We start from the raw sequence: 20224 nt of genomic DNA, 5'->3' as shown, positions 1-20224 counted from the left end.
TCTTTCTGGGGTCAGCCTTCCTTACTGTTCTGGCAGGAAAGCTCTGAAGGGCTTTGTGCCCAAATGTTTTTAGCCTGCTCAGTTTGAGCTGCTTGACAGTTTGAGAGCATGGAAGGTGCCATGAAGCTTTGGTAGCTGGTCTGCTTTTAATACGCATGGCAGGATATATCCCCATTTAGCTAAGGCTACAGCAGCAGGGATCATTCAAACATCTACTGTTAAGGTAAGTTTAACTTAGCACACCTCAACTTCTGTCTTCTAGAAGGGAAAAATAAAAGGACTGCAGTGATGAAGTAGACCATTTCCAGGTGGTTCTCTCATGCATTTGCTTTTTGTTAATGCACACAGCCACTTCAAGATGGGATTAGGGCCCGCTCCACATGAGATTTGGTTGGTTTGGTGTCTTTCTGGAAAGGAGTAGACTCTAGTAGTAGTCTTGAGGCAGCAACTTGTTCCTCTGTCACATGTTTATAAAGCACTAGTTTATTGGCCTTCTGTTTTTGCTTTCCTAAGATATGATAATCTATCCATTGAGCTTGGGTGGCAGCAAAAATGATCTATGATTGAATGTAGTACATTTATGCAAGTAAACTTAGCATAACAGTAGATGTTTGAATAATTCACTTGTAGTAGACTCCCCTCCCTGCAAGCCCCTTATTTGCTTTTTTCTCCCAATTGTCTTGCCAGGGTGTGACTTACTCACCCCTTTGCATTTAACTTATTATTGGGTTTGTTTCCTAGCATTCTGTCAAGGCTTTTTTCATTCCTGGACAAGGTTTTTTAGTCTCTATTTTTATGTGGTACTCTGATAATTGGGAGCACATGGAATGCTCCTTTTGCTTTGTAAGATGGCCCATTGCAGGAAGTAGGACCCATTTCGCTTCAACTAATGCAACTGGAGTCTGTTGGAATATCTATTGTTAGTAAGTTTACTTATGCAACTGCACTTTCCTCCGCTGTATACCACTTAACTAGGTTTTGTTTCACACTCCCAGTTTCTCTCTCTCTCATGCTCTCGCGCTCGCTCTCTCATGGTCATGCACTCACACTCTTACTTATGCTGTCTCTCATACATGCTCTCTTGCACTCTGTCACTCTCTCATGCACTGCTTTGCTCTCACTTGTTCTTGCACTTGCACTCCGTCACTCTCACTTGCACACATACACGCGTTCTGTCTCGTATTCTTGCACTCAGGTGCTCTCTCTAGCACACTTGCTCTGTTGCTGTCTCTTGCTCTTGCACTGGCACGCTCTCACTGACTGGCCCTTGCGCTCCCTCTCGCACTTTTGCTCTCACATTTGCACTTGCACTCTTTCTCATGCTCCCTCTTGCACTTTTGTGCACTGACTCTCTCACTTGTGCACTGTCTCTTGCACTCGCTGTAGCACTTGCACTCTTTCACATTCGCTGCCTCACTCATGGTCTCTCTCAAGATTGCACTCGCGCTGTCTTGCAGTTGAGCTCCCTCTCTCACATTCATGCTCTCACATGCGCTTGTGCTGTCGCGCACTTAAACTCTTGCTCTCACTCGTACTCATTCTTGCTCTTACAGTTGCCCTGTTGCACTCGCGTGCTCTCTCCCTGTTGCATTTGCGTGCTAGCGCTCACTCTGTTGCACTCGATAACTCAATCTCTTCCTATCTCGCTCTTGCCCTTTCGCTCACACTCACTCGCGTGCTGTCTCGTGTTCTTGCACTTGCGCTCTCTAGCGCATTCGCTCACACTCTCGCTGTCTCTCTTGCACTCGCCCTGGAACTCACTTTCGCTCTTGTACTCTAATGCCCCTCTCGCACGCGCCCTCATGCTCTGGCAAGCCCTCTATCTTGCCCTCTCGCACTCTGCTCTCTCTCACGTGCCGTCTTGCACACTTGCAGTCAGTCTCTCTCTCCCTTTCTCTGTAACACTCGTGCTCCCTCTCGCACTCTCGTGCTCTCTCACACTCTCGTGCTCTCTCACACTCTCATGCTGTCACACTCGCACTCTCTCGCATGCTGTCTCATGCTTCCTCTCGCACTCTCTCTCTCATGCTGCCTCTCTCGCACTCTCTCTCTCATGCTGCCTCTCTCGCACTCTCTCTCTCATGCTGCCTCTCTCGCACTCTCTTTCATGCTGTCTACAGCACACTCTATCTCATATGCTGTCTCTCTCGCGCACTCTCTCTCATATGCTGCCTCTCTCTCTCTCTCTCATGCGTACTCCATCTCATATGCTGCCTCTCGCGCACTCTCTCTCATATGCTGTCTCTGCCGCGCACATTCTCATATGCTGTCTCTCTCGAGCGCACTCATGCTGTTTCTCTTGCACTTTCTCTCATATGCTCTCTCTTCTGCACTCTCTCATATGCTCTCTCTTCTGCACTCTCTCATATGCTCTCTCTCGCGCACTCTCTCATATGCTCTCACATATGCTGTCTGTCTCGTGCGCTCTCATATGCTGTCTCTCTTGCGCGCTCTCTCATGCAGTCTCTCTCGTGCTCTCATATGCGGTCTCTCTCGCGCTCTCTCTCTCGCTCTCTCGTATGCGGGCTCTCGCGCACTCTGTCGTATGCGGTCTCATGCACTCGGTCGTATGCTGCGCACTCTGTGTTTCGCATGCTCTCTTGCGCACTCACATGCTGTCTCTTGCGCACTCGCATGCTGTCTCTTGCGCACTCGCATGCTGTCTGTCTCGCGCACTCTCTCTCATATGCTGCCTCTCTCGCTCATTTTCTCTCTCCTATGCGGTCTCCTGCGCACGCACTCCTATGCGGTCTCTCTCGTGCAGTCCTACGCGGTCTCTCTCGCTCTCTCTCATATGTGGTCTCTCTCGCTCTCTCTCATATGCGGTCTCTCTCGCTCTCTCTCATACGCGGTCTCTCTCGCTCTCTCTCATACGCGGTCTCTCTCACTCTCTCTCATACGCGGTCTCTCTCGCTCTCTCTCGTAAGCGGTCTCTCTCGCTCTCTCGTAAGCGGTCTCTCTCGCTCTCTCATAAGCTGTTGCTCTCTCGCGTGCTCTCTCATACGCTGTCTCTCTCTTGCACGCTCTCTCATACGCTGTCTGTCTCTTGCACGCACTCTCATACGCTGTCTCTCTCTTGCACGCACTCATACGCTGTGTCTCCCGCGCGCACTGTCATACGCTGTCTCTGGCATGTGCGCTCTCTCATATGCTGTCTCTTGCGAGCTCTCTCATACGCTGTCTCTCTCGCACGCTGTCTCGCACGCTCTTTCGTATGCTCTCACGCACTCGCCCATGTGCTGTCTGTGATGCGCTTTCCCGTATGCTGTCTCTCATGCACTGTCTCTCGTATGCGGTCTCTCGCGCACTCTCTCTCATATGCGGTCTCTCGCGCACTCTCTCTCATATGGTCTCGCACTCTCTCTCAGACGGTCTCCGCACTCTCGTATCGGTCTCTCGCACTCTCTCAGATGGTCTCGCGCACTCTCTCGTATGCGGTCTCTCGCGCACTCTCTCTCGTATGCGGTCTCTCGCGCACTCTCTCTCGTATGCGGTCTCTCGCGCACTCTCGTATGCGGTCTCGCAAGACTCTCTCGTGTCACGGTCTCTCAAGACTCTCTCGCACTGTCTGGTATGCTGTCTCGCGCACTCTCTCTCGTATGCGGTCTCTCGCGCACTGTCTGGTATGCTGTCTCTCGCGCACTGTCTGGTATGCTGTCTCTCGCGCACTGTCTGGTATGCTGTCTCTCGCGCACTGTCTGGTATGCTGTCTCTCGCGCACTGTCTCTCGTATGCTGTCTCTCGCACTGCCTCTCGCACTGCCTCTCATATGCTGTCTCTCTCGCACTGCCTCTCATATGCTGGGTCTCGCGCACTCTCTTGCGTATGCTGGGTCTCGCGCACTCTCTTGCGTATGCTGGATCTCGCGCACTCTCTTGCGTATGCTGTCTCTCGCTTCTCACGCATATGCTCTCTCGCATGCATTCTCTCATGCTTTTTCGCGTGCTCTCTCATGCTGTCCCTCTCATGCGCGCACTCTCATGCTGTCCCTCTCATGAGTGCACTCTCATGCTGTCTCTCATGCTCTCGCTCGTGCGCTCTCATGCTGTCTGTCTCGCGCTCTCTCATGCTGTCTCTCTCGCGCTCTCTCATGCTGTCTCTCTCGCGCTCTCTCATGCTGTCTCTCTCGCCCTCTCTCATGCTGTCTCTCTCGCGCTCTCTCTCATGCTGTCTCTCTCGCGCTCTCTCATGCTGTCTCGCGCTCTCTCTCATGCTCACGTGCTCGCTCTCTCATGCTGTCTCTTGCGCTCGCTGTCATGCTGTCATTCTCGTGCTCCCTCTCTTTCATGTGGTCTTGCGCACACTCTATCATGCTCTCTCACGCTCATGCTGTCTGTTGTGCTCGCTTTCTCATGCTGTCTGTTGTGCTCGGTCTCTCATGCTGTCTGTTGTGCTCGCTCTCTCATGCTGTCTGTTGTGCTCGCTCTCTCATGCTGTCTCTCACGCTGTCATGCTGTCTCTCGCGCTCACGCTCTGAAGCTGTCTCTCGCGCTCACGCTCTCAAGCTGTCTCTCGCGCTCACGCTCTCAAGCTGTCTCTCGCACTCACGCTCTGAAGCTCTCTCGCGCTCACGCTCTGAAGCTGTCTCTCGCGCTCACGCTCTCAAGCTGTCTCTCGCGCTCACGCTGTGAAGCTGTCTCTCGCGCTCACGCTCTCAAGCTGTCTCTCGCGCTCACGCTCTCAAGCTGTCTCTCGCGCTCAAGCTGTCTCTCGCGCTCACGCTCTCAAGCTGTCTCTCGCGCTCACGCTCTCAAGCTGTCTCTCGCGCTCACGCTCTCAAGCTGTCTCTCGCGCTCACGCTCTCAAGCTGTCTCTCGCGCTCACGCTCTCAAGCTCTCGCGCTCACGCTCTCAAGCTCTCGCGCTCACGCTCTCAAGCTCTCGCGCTCACGCTCTCAAGCTGTCTCTCGCGCTCACGCTCTCAAGCTGTCTCTCGCGCTCACGCTCTCAAGCTGTCTCTCGCGCTCACGCTCTCAAGCTGTCTCTCGCGCTCACGCTCTCAAGCTGTCTCGCTCACGCTCTCAAGCTGTCTCTCGCTCACGCTCCCGCTGTCTCTCGCGCTCGCTCTCACTGTTCTCTCGCGCTCACGCTCTCAAGCTGTCTCTCGCGCTCACGCTCTCAAGCTGTCTCGCTCTCAAGCTGTCTCGCTCTCAAGCTGTCTCGCTCTCAAGCTGTCTCGCTCTCAAGCTGTCTCTCGCTCTCAAGCTGTCTCTCGCGCTCAAGCTGTCTCTCGCGCTCACGCTCTCAAGCTGTCTCTCGCGCTCACGCTGTCTCTCGCTCACGCTCTCAAGCTGTCTCGCGCTCACGCTCTCAAGCTGTCTCTCGCGCTCACGCTCTCAAGCTGTCTCTCGCGCTCACGCTCTCAAGCTGTCTCTCGCGCTCACGCTCTCAAGCTGTCTCGTGACTCACGCTCTCAAGCTGTCTCTCGTGACTCACGCTCTCAAGCTGTCTCTCGCACTCACGCTCTCAAGCTGTCTCTCGACTCACGCTCTCAAGCTGTCTCTCGACTCACGCTCTCAAGCTGTCTCTGACTCACGCTCTCAAGCTGTCTCTCGCACTCACGCTCTCAAGCTGTCTCGCACTCACGCTCTCAAGCTGTCTCTCGCGCTCACGCTCTCAAGCTGTCTCTCGCGCTCACGCTCTCAAGCTGTCTCTCGCACTCACGCTCTCAAGCTGTCTCTCGCACTCACGCTCTCAAGCTGTCTCTCGCACTCACGCTCTCAAGCTGTCTCTCGCACTCACGCTCTCAAGCTGTCTCTCGCACTCACGCTCTCAAGCTGTCTCTCGCACTCACGCTCTCAAGCTGTCTCATGCTGTCTCGCTGTCTTTCATGCTCTCTCGCACGCGCACTCTCGTGCTGTCTCACGCGTGCTGTCGCACGCGCCCATCTGTCTTGCTCTCTCGCTTTCACACTCGCAGTTGCCCTCTCACGCTCAAGTGGGTAGTGCGTAACTTGACTAATAATATGGCATTAATGTGGTGTAGTGTCCAGCATTTATCTGATAGTTCTTATGGTAAAAGATTTGTTGGATAACACTGAGATGCAATAATTGGGTAGTTGCTCAAGTGCCAGTTGTAGGCTTTTCTGTCTTTGAAACAAATCAAAACTTAGATTTGTTTTTCTGTTTGACACTTTCACAGCCCTAAGGCCATTGCTGGTATTGCTTCTGCCATTCTGCTGTTCCTCGCCATTATTGCTACTGTCATCTGTTGTTTCATGTGCTCCTGCTGTTACCTTTACCAGCGAAGACAGCAGAGCAGGATTCCTTTAGAGGGTAAGTTACTGGCACCTAAACTAAATTTGAAACTTATGTATGTTTACTACTTGACTGTGTAAATAAATATTTTGTTTGTTTTGCTGCAGTCCAGCTCTAAGTATTTGTTGTATGTATGATCTTTGTCTGCTTTTTATACCTTTTAAAAGCAGAATATTTTAATACTGTAAATTGCAACATTCCTTGTTTCCTTGCATTTTTTATATTTTATGGATTCGTAGGTAAGTACCAGACTAGCTGCCTTTATGAGCCATTTTAAGCCTAGCTAGTTTCCCTTTCATTGTTAATGCATAGGTTCATAGGTTAGTACCAGGCTAGCTGCCCTTTTGGGCCATTTGAAGCCTAGCCAGTTACCCCATGTGAGAATCAAACCTTGCACCTTATGTCTTTAAGGTAAACACCTTAACCATTATGTCATCTCAGTTAACCGTGGGATGGGATATTACCCCTAATGAGGATAACTGAGATCCTACCATAGATAATTTGAGGGGACCTGTGCATGGGATAAAGCATTTAGGAGCTGCCTGTGTCCATTAGCAATACAGGGAGCAGTCCTGGAGTAATTGTTCGGTTTCTCTTCCATAGATATGTTTTGGTTGAATATGGACTGGTATGAGCTTTGTTTTATGTGCATGCAGATGTTCCAAAGCAGTGGTATCCTCTGTGAGATATCTGTCCCTCGAAGGCATTCTGCTGATGTTGCAGAAGTGGTTTAGATCCTTAGTGTGTTCCTGCTGCCTTTTGACTTGCTGCTGATCAGTAAATACTTCAGTATTGGGTCTGAGGATGCCATGTGTGCCAGTTACACGTCACATGTTAGTCTGTAGGATATCGAGTATAATGTAGGCTACCCTGCAGGGCCAGCAAAACTGTCCTGTTCCCTATCCAGCTGTCTTTTGCCACAAGCTTTTGAGCTTATGGGGGATTCCCAGGTGGGAATGAAGGATGCATGTCTCTTGTCAGGAATCCCTGTCTCTTGCAACCATGGAACACGTGAGTCAGTTGGGTGCAGGTACAGAAGCCATCAAGCTTGGTCATGTAGAGATGTAAAAGAAAAAATCCTGAATTTTAATGCAGCAGAAGTCAGGAAGGCCTGCTGCTTTGTCAAATAATTGTATTATCTTTCCTTTTCAGATACAAGATTAGGTATTACCTAGAATGCTTTGTAGAGGCAGTAATGGTTAGTTCTGTTGGTTGTATAAACATGTTCTGCATGGTTTTAATGCTTAATAAAATGGCTTTAGTTATAGGGAAATATGGCTCCAATGTTTTGTAAAGAGAAAATCAAATTTATACACATGTATTAACATAGTTAACACAGCTCCAATGTTTTTGTAAAGAGAAAATCAAATTTATAAACTTGTATTAACATGTTTGTCTTTTCCTGGTTAGGGGTTGCCACAGTGGAACTCCGGTCTGCTAATGATTGGCAGTCTATTTTTTTTTATAGTGCCGGGTTGACAGCCCGATGCCCAACCTTCAGCGAAGGCACGCACATTCACACATGTCTTTTGGAGGCTACTCGACCACGGGGAGGACATGCAGAACTCCACACAGAAGGCACTCCAGCCGAGAATCAAACAGGAGAACCTCTTGCTGTGAGGCAACAACGCTACCGCTGTACCACCATGGCTTCGGCAGTTAAACGTGCATTTAACATACTTAACACAAAATAATGAATGAAAAACTAACCATGTCCAAGCATGACTGTATTCTCTTGGTGCCTCGGCACAAGCCTTCCAGGGAGGAGAAAAAAACAAAGCAGCACACATTCAGTACCATGGGAAATTACAACATAATTAACAACAAAACTAAGAAGTTAGTCAAGGAATGTCTTCATTTGCAGTAAGAATTTAATCCACTTGGAATTAAAACATTAAATTTCATAATAAAAATGCTTTTTTATATTGCAAATACCTTTTAACGTGATTTTTTTAATCCTAAAAGCACATTTTACTTGTTCCAAAATTGCAACTTTTAAAAGAAACAAAATACAACCATGTATTTCATTAAAATGAAGATTCATAGGGCTGCTCTTATTCTCTTATATTTCTAAGATGTTCTTTAATGCTAATAGAAAAGGCCCTCTTGGTCTCCCCTTTGTAGAATAACTTACTTGGACATTGAATTGCATAAATAACTAAACAGCTATCTCAATTATAACTACTAACTATATCAACCCTATTGTTATTAACATTATTACCATTTGGGCAGTTTTTCCATCTCTTTCAACTCTTTGGTTTAAAAGCCCACATCTCTGTTTGTTTCCCACCTTTCCTGTAACTAATCTTGTCCAGATACGGATTTGTTGTATCCAGGACTGTTTGTAAGCTTCTGAGCAGTGCCAAAGTGTGCTCTTCAATTTTTCCCTTAGATCTGCTAGTTCTCTCCTCTACTGCACGTTTACTAGCTTGTAGTTTAGCACTTTACCAGACTTCTTGTAGCAATTATTGTAGTACACAAAAGTGCTACTAGCACTAAATGTTCTGCAAGGAAACTGCTCCAGTACTTATTAATGCCTACCCCTCCAGGCATGTCTAAAGGTCCATTCCCTGTGCTTTCTCCTAGTAACCTGGTGAACTTGGGCATCCTGAGGCAATGTAGCAGCTGCCTCATGTACACTGATAACCCTCTTCTCTTACCCTTCCAACACTCAGACTTGAGAGAGATGCACTTATATATCCAAATTGGAAGCCACACACTCTGCAGCCAAGACTGGAATAGCTGGTCAAGAGGAGAAGGTCAACACTTGCACCACACCACATGGAGCACATAGCCCTCCAGAACACACACCAGCATTGACTTCATGTAAAAACACAAACCACACACTCATTTTCGCGGTGGCTCTCAAAAATCTACCAAACAGCAGAGACCTCCAAGGCAAAACGCTGTCGACCACCACAACACAACTAATCATGAGACACAACTCTCCTAAACAGTGTGCCACTCAACCAATGCCCCTGAGGCAAAACAGCATGCCCAACACAGTAGTCATTCATAGGTGACGTGATAGTGAGGCACACTGATGTCCCACTCACTAGGTTGAATAAGGAGAAAATAACAGTTAGCTGCCTGTCGGGCATTAGGATCTGCCACATAACGCACGCACTGAGATCCCTCAACAACGGGTACAAATATGACTCTCATTGTACATGCGAGTGTGAATGACCTGAGACGTAGCTCCCTGGACTATATGAAGAGACATGGAGGAGCTCCATGATTATGTAGCTCAGGCGGGTCTGTCCCTAGCCCTGAGCAGCATCCTAGCATCACCCAGAATGATACCACAGTACAAGCAGAAAATGATAGATTTCAACAATTGGCTAAGTTTCTGGTGTCATTCTAAGGGGGATCCAGTATCTTTCTGCCTGGGATGACATGATTGACAGACCTCAATGCTTTGCCAGAGATGGCCTGCATCTGTCAACCCTGGGCTTCCAGATAGTGGCCAAGGCTCTTGCCACCCCCCATAGTGCTTTTTTAGGCTAGGCAGTGTTCCAAAGACCAAATTACCACCGTAACAGCTACAAACAAATGCAATTTTAGGGTCATGCTGCTCAACGCTAGAAGTCTAAACCTCAAAATACACATGCTCGAAGTACTCAACTCATTCACTCCAGAGCAGCTCAGAAAAAGCTGCCTGCTTAATTCCATCATAGGAACAACAGTGCAGCCTGAGCTCATTTTCAAAAAATACATTTCTAATACCATACAGAAAACAAATGTTCATAACTATTTCACTATAAGAGCTAGACTAAAAATGTAAGTGCGAAAGTTGTTCAGCAGACACTGACCTTTCCAACAGTGTAAATGTTGATAGTGCATATCAGTCATTATTACATATTTGGCAAGGAATGCTGATATTGTGCATATTTTTACCTTTTTGGAAAAGCAAAGCACAATATCTTGGTCAATGTACCATGCAGACCCATACAATTTGAATTTAATTTGTTAGTATGATTGTCTGCTTTAAAATGATTCCTTAACCAACACTGTGTGATGCTCATTTCTTGAGATATTCACAGAAATATGATTACTATATTTCCTCATAATTTGACAAACAAAGCATATCTCATCACCTGCAACAGACAGCCTGCATATAAGTGCAGAAGTTGTGCATCTGAATGTCAGCTTCAAAATGATGCATCATTTGTGTGATCACCATGCTCCCTTGCGAAGATATGGGCATAATAATTATTGTAAATGTTTAATTTTCATAATTGTACAAGACTAAAACTGTGATCTGTACATGCGTACAGTACACAGACGGTTCTTTTACCATGTTGTAAGGAGTAACACTGTCTTCAAAATTGAGGTATTACTTTGCACACTGACATGGTCCCTTGCAAAGTTATTTGCCAAAATATGAAACAAAAATCATAATTTCCATAAACTAAGTCCAAAATAAACTTTATCTGCACACGAGTACAACATACAGGCACCATTCTTTACTGTCTTCAAAATGAGGTATTACTTAGCACATTCAGATGCTCCTTTGCAAAGTGATTTACCAAAATATGAAAAATCGTAGCCTTCAGAGTGGTTGACTGATGACATCGTTCCATTCAATGTGTAACACAAGAATGTCGGGCTCAGGGTAGATGGAACACTTCTCTTCCAACAACTGCAGTACTTCACTCCAATGCATACTTCTTCTTGCAATCCAGTATACCTTCACGCTGGATGTGGGAAAGCTCAAGTTGTACTGGTTTTCAGTTATGGAGGCATGGCTGGCAGCCCAGTGAATGTAGGAATGGCCTCATACCCACACTCTCACTTGTCGCTTTCCTGCTCATGACGCCATGTCGTTGTCAGAAGGTGGACGAACCTGCACAAGAAAGAAAATGCAAACAGATTACTACTGATGTTTGACAGATGTATTGAAAGACTACATATATATGTATATCAATAGCATTGCCTGGTTAGCTCATCCAAATATTGACTCCTATCCACAGTACCATTATTCCTTTGATAAGGTACATAACTGGTGACGACGATGCAGAGGCATAAGAGCTTGGTCGGTGAGTGACAAAGGGCACAATCACCAAAATTACATGTTTTGGCAAACAACCCTTCAGTAGCACTCCCTAGTATGTGCAACCACCAAATGAAGCTGTCACCCAAGCAACCCCTTGAATAAAATGATGTATGCACAATCACCAGAATGAAATATTTCTCAAATGAACATTCAGTCACATTTCCTGCCATGTACATGCACCATAAGAAAACACACAGCCACGACTTTGAATAGCTGATCGCAAAGTGAAGTAATACACACATGTCTATCTCTGTATATCTGTCTAAATATATATATATATATATATATATATATATATATATATATATATATACACATACATACACATACACACACACACACGTGTTAGAACAATGTCCTGTGCAAGTACATTATGTACATGCATATATCCATATACACACACATGCACAAATATAAATATATATATATATATGTATATATATATATATATATATATATATATCTGTGTGTGTGTGTATATATATATATATATATATATATCTGTGTGTGTGTGTGTATATATATATATATATATATATATATATATATATATATATATATGCATACACACAGAAAAATCAAGGGTTTCGGAGGAGGGTAGGTCATTGATGAAAAATGAGGGGGGGTGGCTTGCAATGACTCAAGCAGAGAGAAAGCACAGTATGGCTTATGCATTCATCAAAGTGATAACGACTTCTACTTATGTGAATAATAGTGACAGCAACTGAGACTTTTACCAGAAAAGTAATGATGACTCACTGCTGTATTGTAACTGCACTTATTGCTAATGTGATAATGACCCACCTTTCATTACTGCAAAGTTATGCATGCTCAGACAAAGGTGATAATTGCTGCACATAACCTGTTGAGTAGGCATTCATTATACTACCTTGTGCAGGTGTTGTGTAACACACATCAGTAAGGAGAACACCTGAGTAATTCAGTAAAATAGTATAACACTTGCATATTACTGAGCCCTTCCTCCCACCTAAATTCCACACATGACTGACAATGCCAGGAAAAATCCACAAAAAAATATGGTAGCTCCATGCTGGCAGTAGTCAACAAGTGATGACCTTTATCTCACTCATGCAGCTAGAGTAATACTAGCAGAAGTGATTTATTGTCTGCTTATTTTACATTATACTATTAATTAGTAAATTGTGTCTGATGTCTTATATGCTGGCATATTACACTATAATTACATTTCTGTGCTGTGTTAAGTAATGTAACCATATGAAATTTGTAGACTTAATTTGTTTCCCCAGTAACCCATCCAGTTGTTTGCATTGTGTATGCACAAACACCAAAATGACACAATAAACTGTTTTGCCCAGTGGTCACTTCAACAGTCAGACTATGTATGCACAAACACTTTCCTGATACACAGTGAATTATTTCCCCAAGCAACGTCCTCAATTATTTCCCCAAGCAACGTCCTGAATTAATTAATTCCCCAAGCAACGTTCTCATTAGTATGTCTAGGTATACAGGCACCAAAACGAAACGTTTCCACAAACGAGCCTTCAGTAACCTTTCCTAGTATGTGCAGCCACCAGCATGAACACTTCACCCAAGCAACCCCTTCAGCAGAATGTTGAGGTATGCACAATCACCAAAATTCAGCACTTCCCCAAACAAAACGTGTGTAACATTTCCTAGTATGTACAACCATCAAAAAGAAGCATTCAGCCAAACGAGCCCTTCAGTATAATGTATGCACAGGCACCAGAATGAAAGATTTGCCCAAAACAACCATTCAATAACATTTCCTGGTATGTACAAGCACCAAAAGGAAAAATTCAGAAACATCTTACTTGCAGGTGGGAAATTGCATCACATTATCTGTTGAGTAGCCATTCATTATATTCCGGGTATAGGTGTAATGTAAGACAAGAGTCCCTACCATCTGTTAGGACAAAGACCATAGTAATTCAGAGTAGTTCAGCATTTATATCTTACTGAGCATTGGATATATCATGGAATACAGTGAAGACAGTCAGTGGAGAAAATATGGGACAGCAATGATGTTTCAAAGAACTGGACATCCTCCAAAATTTATGAAAAGATGATCACTGGTCAGGGAGGCTGCCAAGAGACCTACAGCAACACTGAAGGAGCTGCAGGAATTTCTGGAAGTACCAGTTGTGTACGACATGTGACACCAATCTCCCATATTCTCCATATGTCTGGACTATAGGGTACATAGGGTTGGAAGACCAGCCTTTTCGTACACACAAAAACATCCAGGCTAGGATAAAATTTGCAATACAAGACATCAAGTCTCCCAAAAGCATGTGGGAAAATGTTGTGGTCTGGTGAGACCAGGGTTGAACTTTTGGGCACATTCGATAAGATACATTTGGCGTAAAAACACCATTTTGCATCACCAAAAGAACAACATCCCCACAGTGAAGTATGGTGGTGGCAGTATCATGCTTTGGGGTTGCTTTTCTTCAGCTGGATAATGGAAAATGGTAATTTCACAGTAAGCATGTTCAGAAGGGTATGATGTCTGAAAATCATATAGTTATTATTCAGTGACTGCAGTCCACAACACTTTACAAGAAAGCCGCAAAATGTACAAGAAACTGAGCACACATTTGAGGGATGATAAAATGTTGATGTATGCACAAGCACTATAATTAAATATTTCCCCAAACGACCCTTCAGTAACATTTCCTGGTATGTACATGCACCAGATTGAAACCTTTTCCCTAGCAAACCCTTCAGTAAAATGCTGACGTATGTACAATTGCCAAAATGAAGAATTCACCCAAGTGACCCCTTTAGCAACATTTCGCAGTTTGTACATGCACGAAAGTGAGACATTCACCCAAGCGACCCCTTCAGTAAAATGTTGAACTATGCACAAGCACCAACATGAAATATTGGCCTAAACGACCCTTCAGCAACATTTCCTAATATGTGCAATCACCAAAATATAAATCAAAGTCTATACCAGTTGTATTTGAGGTGTTGAATATTAGAGAAAAGAACTGGAATGGGGATCTTTAGAAAAGGGAATGAGCACGTTACATAAAAGTAAATGGAAATTGTGGAAACTATACATTCATAATAATGTTCAGGTGTAGGAGGAGTGAAGCTTAATGGTAGGCAGGGATTCAGTAGTTGTCTGTAATGCTGGACTGATGATAGTAACAAAGAAAATATATGTGATGTATATTTTATTTAAATGGAAAATGTTACAATGATTTTTTTTCTTTTCTGTTAATGTATGTTTGACTGTGTCTTAGTGATAATTTAATAAAGGTCTTTAAATTCTCTGGAATGGTGAGGTGCCTCTGCAGCCTTCAACTCCTCCTCCCAATGTGACCTGGCCCTTTGTTGCGACCCCTCAGGAGACCACTGTGCTATCAGCCCCTGCAGTGTCCACTCGAGCCAAGACCTTGTTGGCATTGTTTGGGTTCAAAGTCACTCTGGTGTCTCAGGATTCTGATGTTTAATCCCTAGTTATGGAGGGGAGAGGGCAGCATCATCTGCATCATTGTATGAGAAGTTGAAAATGAAGGGATCCATGTCATGACCACCCATCTCTGGCCTGTGGCCTTTCATTCTGTTGCCAAGTAAGTGCCTGACTGTTGGTTTGCTTCAGCATTCCCTGCTTAGGTCTCAATCCTGTTACTCCCAGGTCTGCTTGCAGGACGACTTCAGACTGACACTCCAGATTTCCTGGTCTTTATGAAATTAAGGCTGCCACATTCTTAAAAACACCCTGCTTCTTGGATCTCCTTTGTAAAATAAAAAGACACTTCCCCACTTAGGATTTTCAATTACTGTAACTCTGAGGAACTCATGGGTGATGTATTGCAAGATGCTTCTTTGCAGCCGGGCTCACAATCCTCATCATTAGGAAGCCTGATCAGTTCTACAAGGTCCTTTGAGTCCCATGGATACAAACAAGAATCATGTGGTGGATCCAGCAGTGGTGTCTCTGGATTCCAGTAAAGGACCTCATAGCATTACAACTTGGAATCAACTACTAAATGAAAAGGAGAGCAGAGCTCTGTATCAAATCTGTTAAAAAGGACTTGCACCTCTGCTGCTCTGACCAAGAAGACCCTGAAATGCCACATTATGGAGTAGCTGAAACAGAAGACAGAAGGGGATCCAGGATAAGGGCCTAAAGGAGGAAGTGCTGGATTTGTGCAGGTTTAGTACCCAGGTGGCTAGGCACTCCATGAAGTGAGTCTGTGATACCCCAGCTGCATCTGGTAAGGCAACTGCTAACAGGGTCTTGTCCCAGTACCTTGAGAATCTCAACAGCATTTCTGCCAGGGGACTTCCGCATTCATGCACACACATTCATACTCCTTTCTTGCACGTATTCACTCACACGCATGCAGACAGAAGCAGACAGACACACACGCACATTTTCTTTTTGATCCAGTAACTGCCAATCATTAGCGGACCGGTGATCCACTGTGGCGACCTTTAACTGGAAAAAGCCAAAAGACAAGACCAAAGGAAAGCCTAGTGGTTGGGAACTTTTGCGATACTCGAAAACGCTACAGATTTCTGTTTCAAATTTTTGGTCTTCTCGTCTATTGAAACTCACTACCCCAGATGACTGAAGTTCACTAAATAATGCCATACATTTGACTTTCCGACTGCACACTTACTAAAAGAGTCGGGAGACAAACTAGTGCTTTATGTACCTTGTCTTCATTTTTGCATGATAATTTAGTCAGTCGTGTATGTCTTTATCTACTAAACCTTTACCCCATTTATTTAAAACTTGCAAAACTCATTCCTTTTTTCCTGCATCATTGTCCTGTAAAAAGTGTGCCCTAGTTCACATAGCTGACTTTATGCATGAGCAAACCCCGCGGTCTCTGGAGGCATTCAAGGGGAAAACGAAAGAACATAATTTTGGGGGTGGATGTGTGATGCAAGTGGTGGCTCTGATTTCAGAAATCCGATTGGCTGCCACCACTTGCTTTAGCAACAACTTTAAAAGAAGATTTTTCTAAGAAATGTTTAATGTAAACACAGTATAAAAACATGCTGAATCATAACTGAATAAGATGAATTACAAGTTCAATTAGGATTTCAGCGTGTTTTACATTAAACTCAATTGCAAACATGCAATAGAGTTTATCACGCTTGTGGAAGCACTGGGGGGGGGGGGGTGTAACACCTTGCATTTAGTATCTTCTCATGGGGAGCTCGGTGCCGAGCACAGAGGTGCCATGAGAAGTTATTCTGGGTTAATGAGTTAAAATGGAGAACATCGACATTTGTGCTGTAACAGAGACCTGGTTCAAGGCAGCAGAAAGCACCCCTCCACTAAGGCTACAACTCATTCCACACCTTTCGGCCCCAGAACTTGGACCGAAGCTCCAAAGGTGGTGGTGTTTCCATATTCAGAAAGGATATGCACACCTCCAGACTGGTAGCCCAACATAAAGCATCTGAGATACTTCAGGTGCAGCTAACATTGGGTAAGACAGCAATTAAGGTCAGAACCTACTATAGGTCCCCAAACTTGTCCCAAGATTCACACCCCACATTCCTAAGCACCCTGGAGAATATTAAGGTCCAACCTAACACTCTCATACTGGACGACCTCAACTATACCCCTCCATTAACTAGGAAAAGTACTAGTCTATCAATACACTTGGCCAACACTTTTTGGAATTCATTAATTCCAATGCCCTGGACCAGCTCAATGTTCTTTGTGTTTCACTGTTGCAGTCATCACACTTGGTGTTATCTGCCTGCAGGTAGCCTTTAGTCGGCCCAAATACCATAGACGTAGTATTTGTGTCGGATGCTGTCGCTCCAGGACTGACAGGTTGTCAGGGGTATAAAAACAGGCAGCCGATGCCATTATATCAGTCTTCTTGCCGAGGAGCCCAAAGCAGAATCAGTTTGCACGAGTGCCGGTTGGCCGCTACCAGAGTTTTCATTTCAGAATTGAATTATCTTGAAGTCTTCTAAAGCTAAGTACCCCGTTGGGGATCCTTTTTTCTTGCTCTAACCGATGTCAGAAAAAGTTAACAATTTTCTCGCCTGTGGAAAGCAAATACCACACCGAGATTTCTATTCTTACTGCGTCACCTGTTTAGGCCCAGACCATGACATACCTTATCAGTTTTGTGCTTTGTTCAATGCCCAAACTATTAGTCATCGGGCCCTTATTGTAGTTAAATACTTTCGCTTTCAATCTCCCTATTCTGAAATGGCTTTGGTAAGCCGTCCGACTACTGATCTTCCGAAAAAACATAAGGATAAAGACAGACCGCACAGGTCAAAAACTGCCGACAATGCTTCCGTTAGGCTAGTCACCAGTTCGCCGGTGCTCAGTGAGGCGCTTTCACAGCCCCTCATGCCCGCTGTGATGGATTCGCACACCGCTACCGAGACCCGTTTGGAGTCCGGTATGCCGCGAGACTCTTTGATTACTGAACCTGCGGATGTCTCTATCTTGGATGGGTCCAGAGCTGCTGTGCAGGCACAGGCTTCCGAGGAAGTTCTTTGCACTACCAATATTCGAAACAGACCAACCTCTTTCACGTCTTCAGTTCTGTCTAAACCTACAGAGTTTCTAAGGCTAGGAATATGAGCTACGCCTAGAAAACTGACAACCTAAACTCTAGCACCTGCTTCCTTGCCACATCAAATGCTTAAAATGGCAGACCACCTGAATATGCTGATTAGAGAAAGAGATCTGTCCCCAGCAGCTGTAACAGACCGAGTCCAACTCTGAGGTTTCTGATTATGAAGACATGCCTTTATCTGCTTATGAAGATTCAGATGCAGAGGAATCCATTCTCTCTGCTTCTCCTGCAGAGGATTTTTCTTTTGGTGAAACCCTACATACTTTGAGAGCATTTCCACTGGGAATGTAAAGACTATACTCAGTCCAAAAAGAGAGACACAGACTTTTTAGATTTGCCACAACACAGACCTTTAGCAATACCTCCAGTTCTGGATGTTGTGGATGATGTCTTTATGAAATCCAGTCTAACTCCTGATACTTTACTCCCTCCTCTGAGGAAACCAGACAGGTACTACAGAGATGTTCTTCATGTTTCACTGTTGCAGTCATAACTGTAGGGTGTTCCTGCCGGCAGGCAGCCCGAGGTCGGCCAGAATCCCAAAGTCTGGGTCCGGCGTCGGCTGTATAAGCTAGTACCCTGACGTCAGTACGCTTTGGTACATAGCCCTCAGCCGACGCCATCTTCTCCAGTCTTTCTTGCCGTGCGGTGGAAAGCAGCTCGCAAGTCGTTGGTTGGCGATTTTCGAACAGCGTATTTGGTTGTTGTCGGTCCGAAGTTCTTACTTCTCTTCTCAAAGCTAAGTACCCGTTGGGAATCTTTTCTTGTTCCTCCGATGTCAGAAAAAGTTAATAATTGTATAGCGTGTGGGAAACAAATACCTCATAAAGATTTCCACTCTTACTGTCTACCTTGCTTAAGCCCTGACCACGACGTTTCTTGTTGTCGGTTCTGTGCCAGGTTCAACTCTCGTACTATCAAGCGCAGGTACGATTGGGCTTTAAATTATTTTGGCAGACGCTTCAATTATAGAATGTCGTCGGACACTACCGGAGTCCAAAAGAAGCGCAAAGACAAAGACAGCCCTCCGAGGTCCAAACAGGACTCATTGCAGCTGGAGCCAGCGTCCGGTTCGGCTGTCGTCAGTGAGGCGCTTTTGCAGCCCCTGTCGTCTGCCACTTCTGAACCGATGGCCGATACGGACTCCCATGGGGAGCCATCAAGGCCCACTATTTTAACTGCTGCAGGACCTTCGGACGTCGCTCCTTCAGATGGGTCCGGAACCGCTGTGCAGGTACCGGCTTCTGAGGGGGTTTTCAGGCCTACTCACATCACTATTTCAAAGGCAAAGACAAAGACTCCTGTTATAAGTCTAAAGTTCCAGCTCAAGCTGCTTCTGAATCCACTCCCAGGACACAAAAGCAATTATTGAGGATGGCTGAAGATTTGATTACATTGATTAGGTGTTCTCACCCCCCTCCTGAGAAAAGGCCTCGACAGAATGTTACTCTGGATTCCTCTGACCAGGCTTCTGTATCTTCTGTTTCTTCCTCAGATCAGGACTATTCCTTTCCCCCTTATGAGGATTCGGATGCTGAGGACTCTTTACCCTCGGCCTCTCCGCCTGAGGATTTTTCTTTTGGGGAAACCTTGCATGAGATGAGGGAACATTTTCATTGGGAAGGACAGGAGTATTCCGCTTCCAAGAAGAGGCTTAGAGAATTTCTTCTTCCTCAGCATAGGCCTTTAGCTATCCCTCCTGTTTTGGACATTGTAGATGATGCTTTTTCTGAGGCTAATTTGAATCCTGATTCTATGCCTCCTGCTCCTTCTAAGCCTGATAGATTTTATAGGGTTCCTGACTCTCATTTATTTTTATTTAAAAACCCTTCTGCGGATCCTGAAACTATTTCTCAGGGCTCTAAGGCTGCTAAGGTTGCTACTTCTAAAAATCCTATTCCCTCTGAGAAGGATTCTCGTGCTTTAGACAGGTGGGGAAAAAAGGTATATACTTCTGCTACCCTGTCTGTAAGGGCTTTAAATTGCCAGTTTCATATGTTTAAATATCAGCAATTTCTTTTGTCTGTTTTAAAGCAAAAGCTTGCTTCCCTTCCGGCTTGTGCAGAGGATAAGGAACTTCAGGATGTTTTGCATGCTACTGAACAGGTGAACAAGCATAGCTTACATTGTGGTTTTGATGCTTTGGATGCTTCTTGCAGGGCTGCTGCCTCTGGTACTGTTATTAGGAGACATGCCTGGCTTCGTGAACAAAGTTTACCTGAACAGGTTAAGGCTAAGTTATTAGATGCCCTGTTCAACATGATGTTCTTTTGGATCTAAGGCTGAGGAAGTTATTAAAAGATGGAAGAAAAGGCAAAGTCTATGCAG

At 45.2% G+C, this 20224-nt stretch overlaps 1 protein-coding gene across 1 annotated transcript in view; it reads left to right on the top strand.

Moving 5' to 3' along the window:
- SHISA4 (shisa family member 4) overlaps positions 1–20224 on the top strand; it is a 653245-nt gene that overhangs the window by 434826 nt on the left and 198195 nt on the right. Inside the window, exon 3 of the mRNA XM_044076673.1 lies at positions 6141–6274. Coding sequence (XP_043932608.1) covers positions 6141–6274 — 134 coding nt within the window. The remainder of the gene's footprint in view (positions 1–6140; positions 6275–20224) is intronic.

This window comes from Protopterus annectens, chromosome 7.part0, assembly GCF_019279795.1.
Source record: "Protopterus annectens isolate FY-2018-M chromosome 7.part0, PAN1.0, whole genome shotgun sequence".
NCBI lineage: Eukaryota > Metazoa > Chordata > Ceratodontiformes > Protopteridae > Protopterus > Protopterus annectens.
The sequence above is the reverse complement of the archived record's forward strand: the minus strand, read 5'-3'. Positions and strand labels throughout refer to the sequence as shown.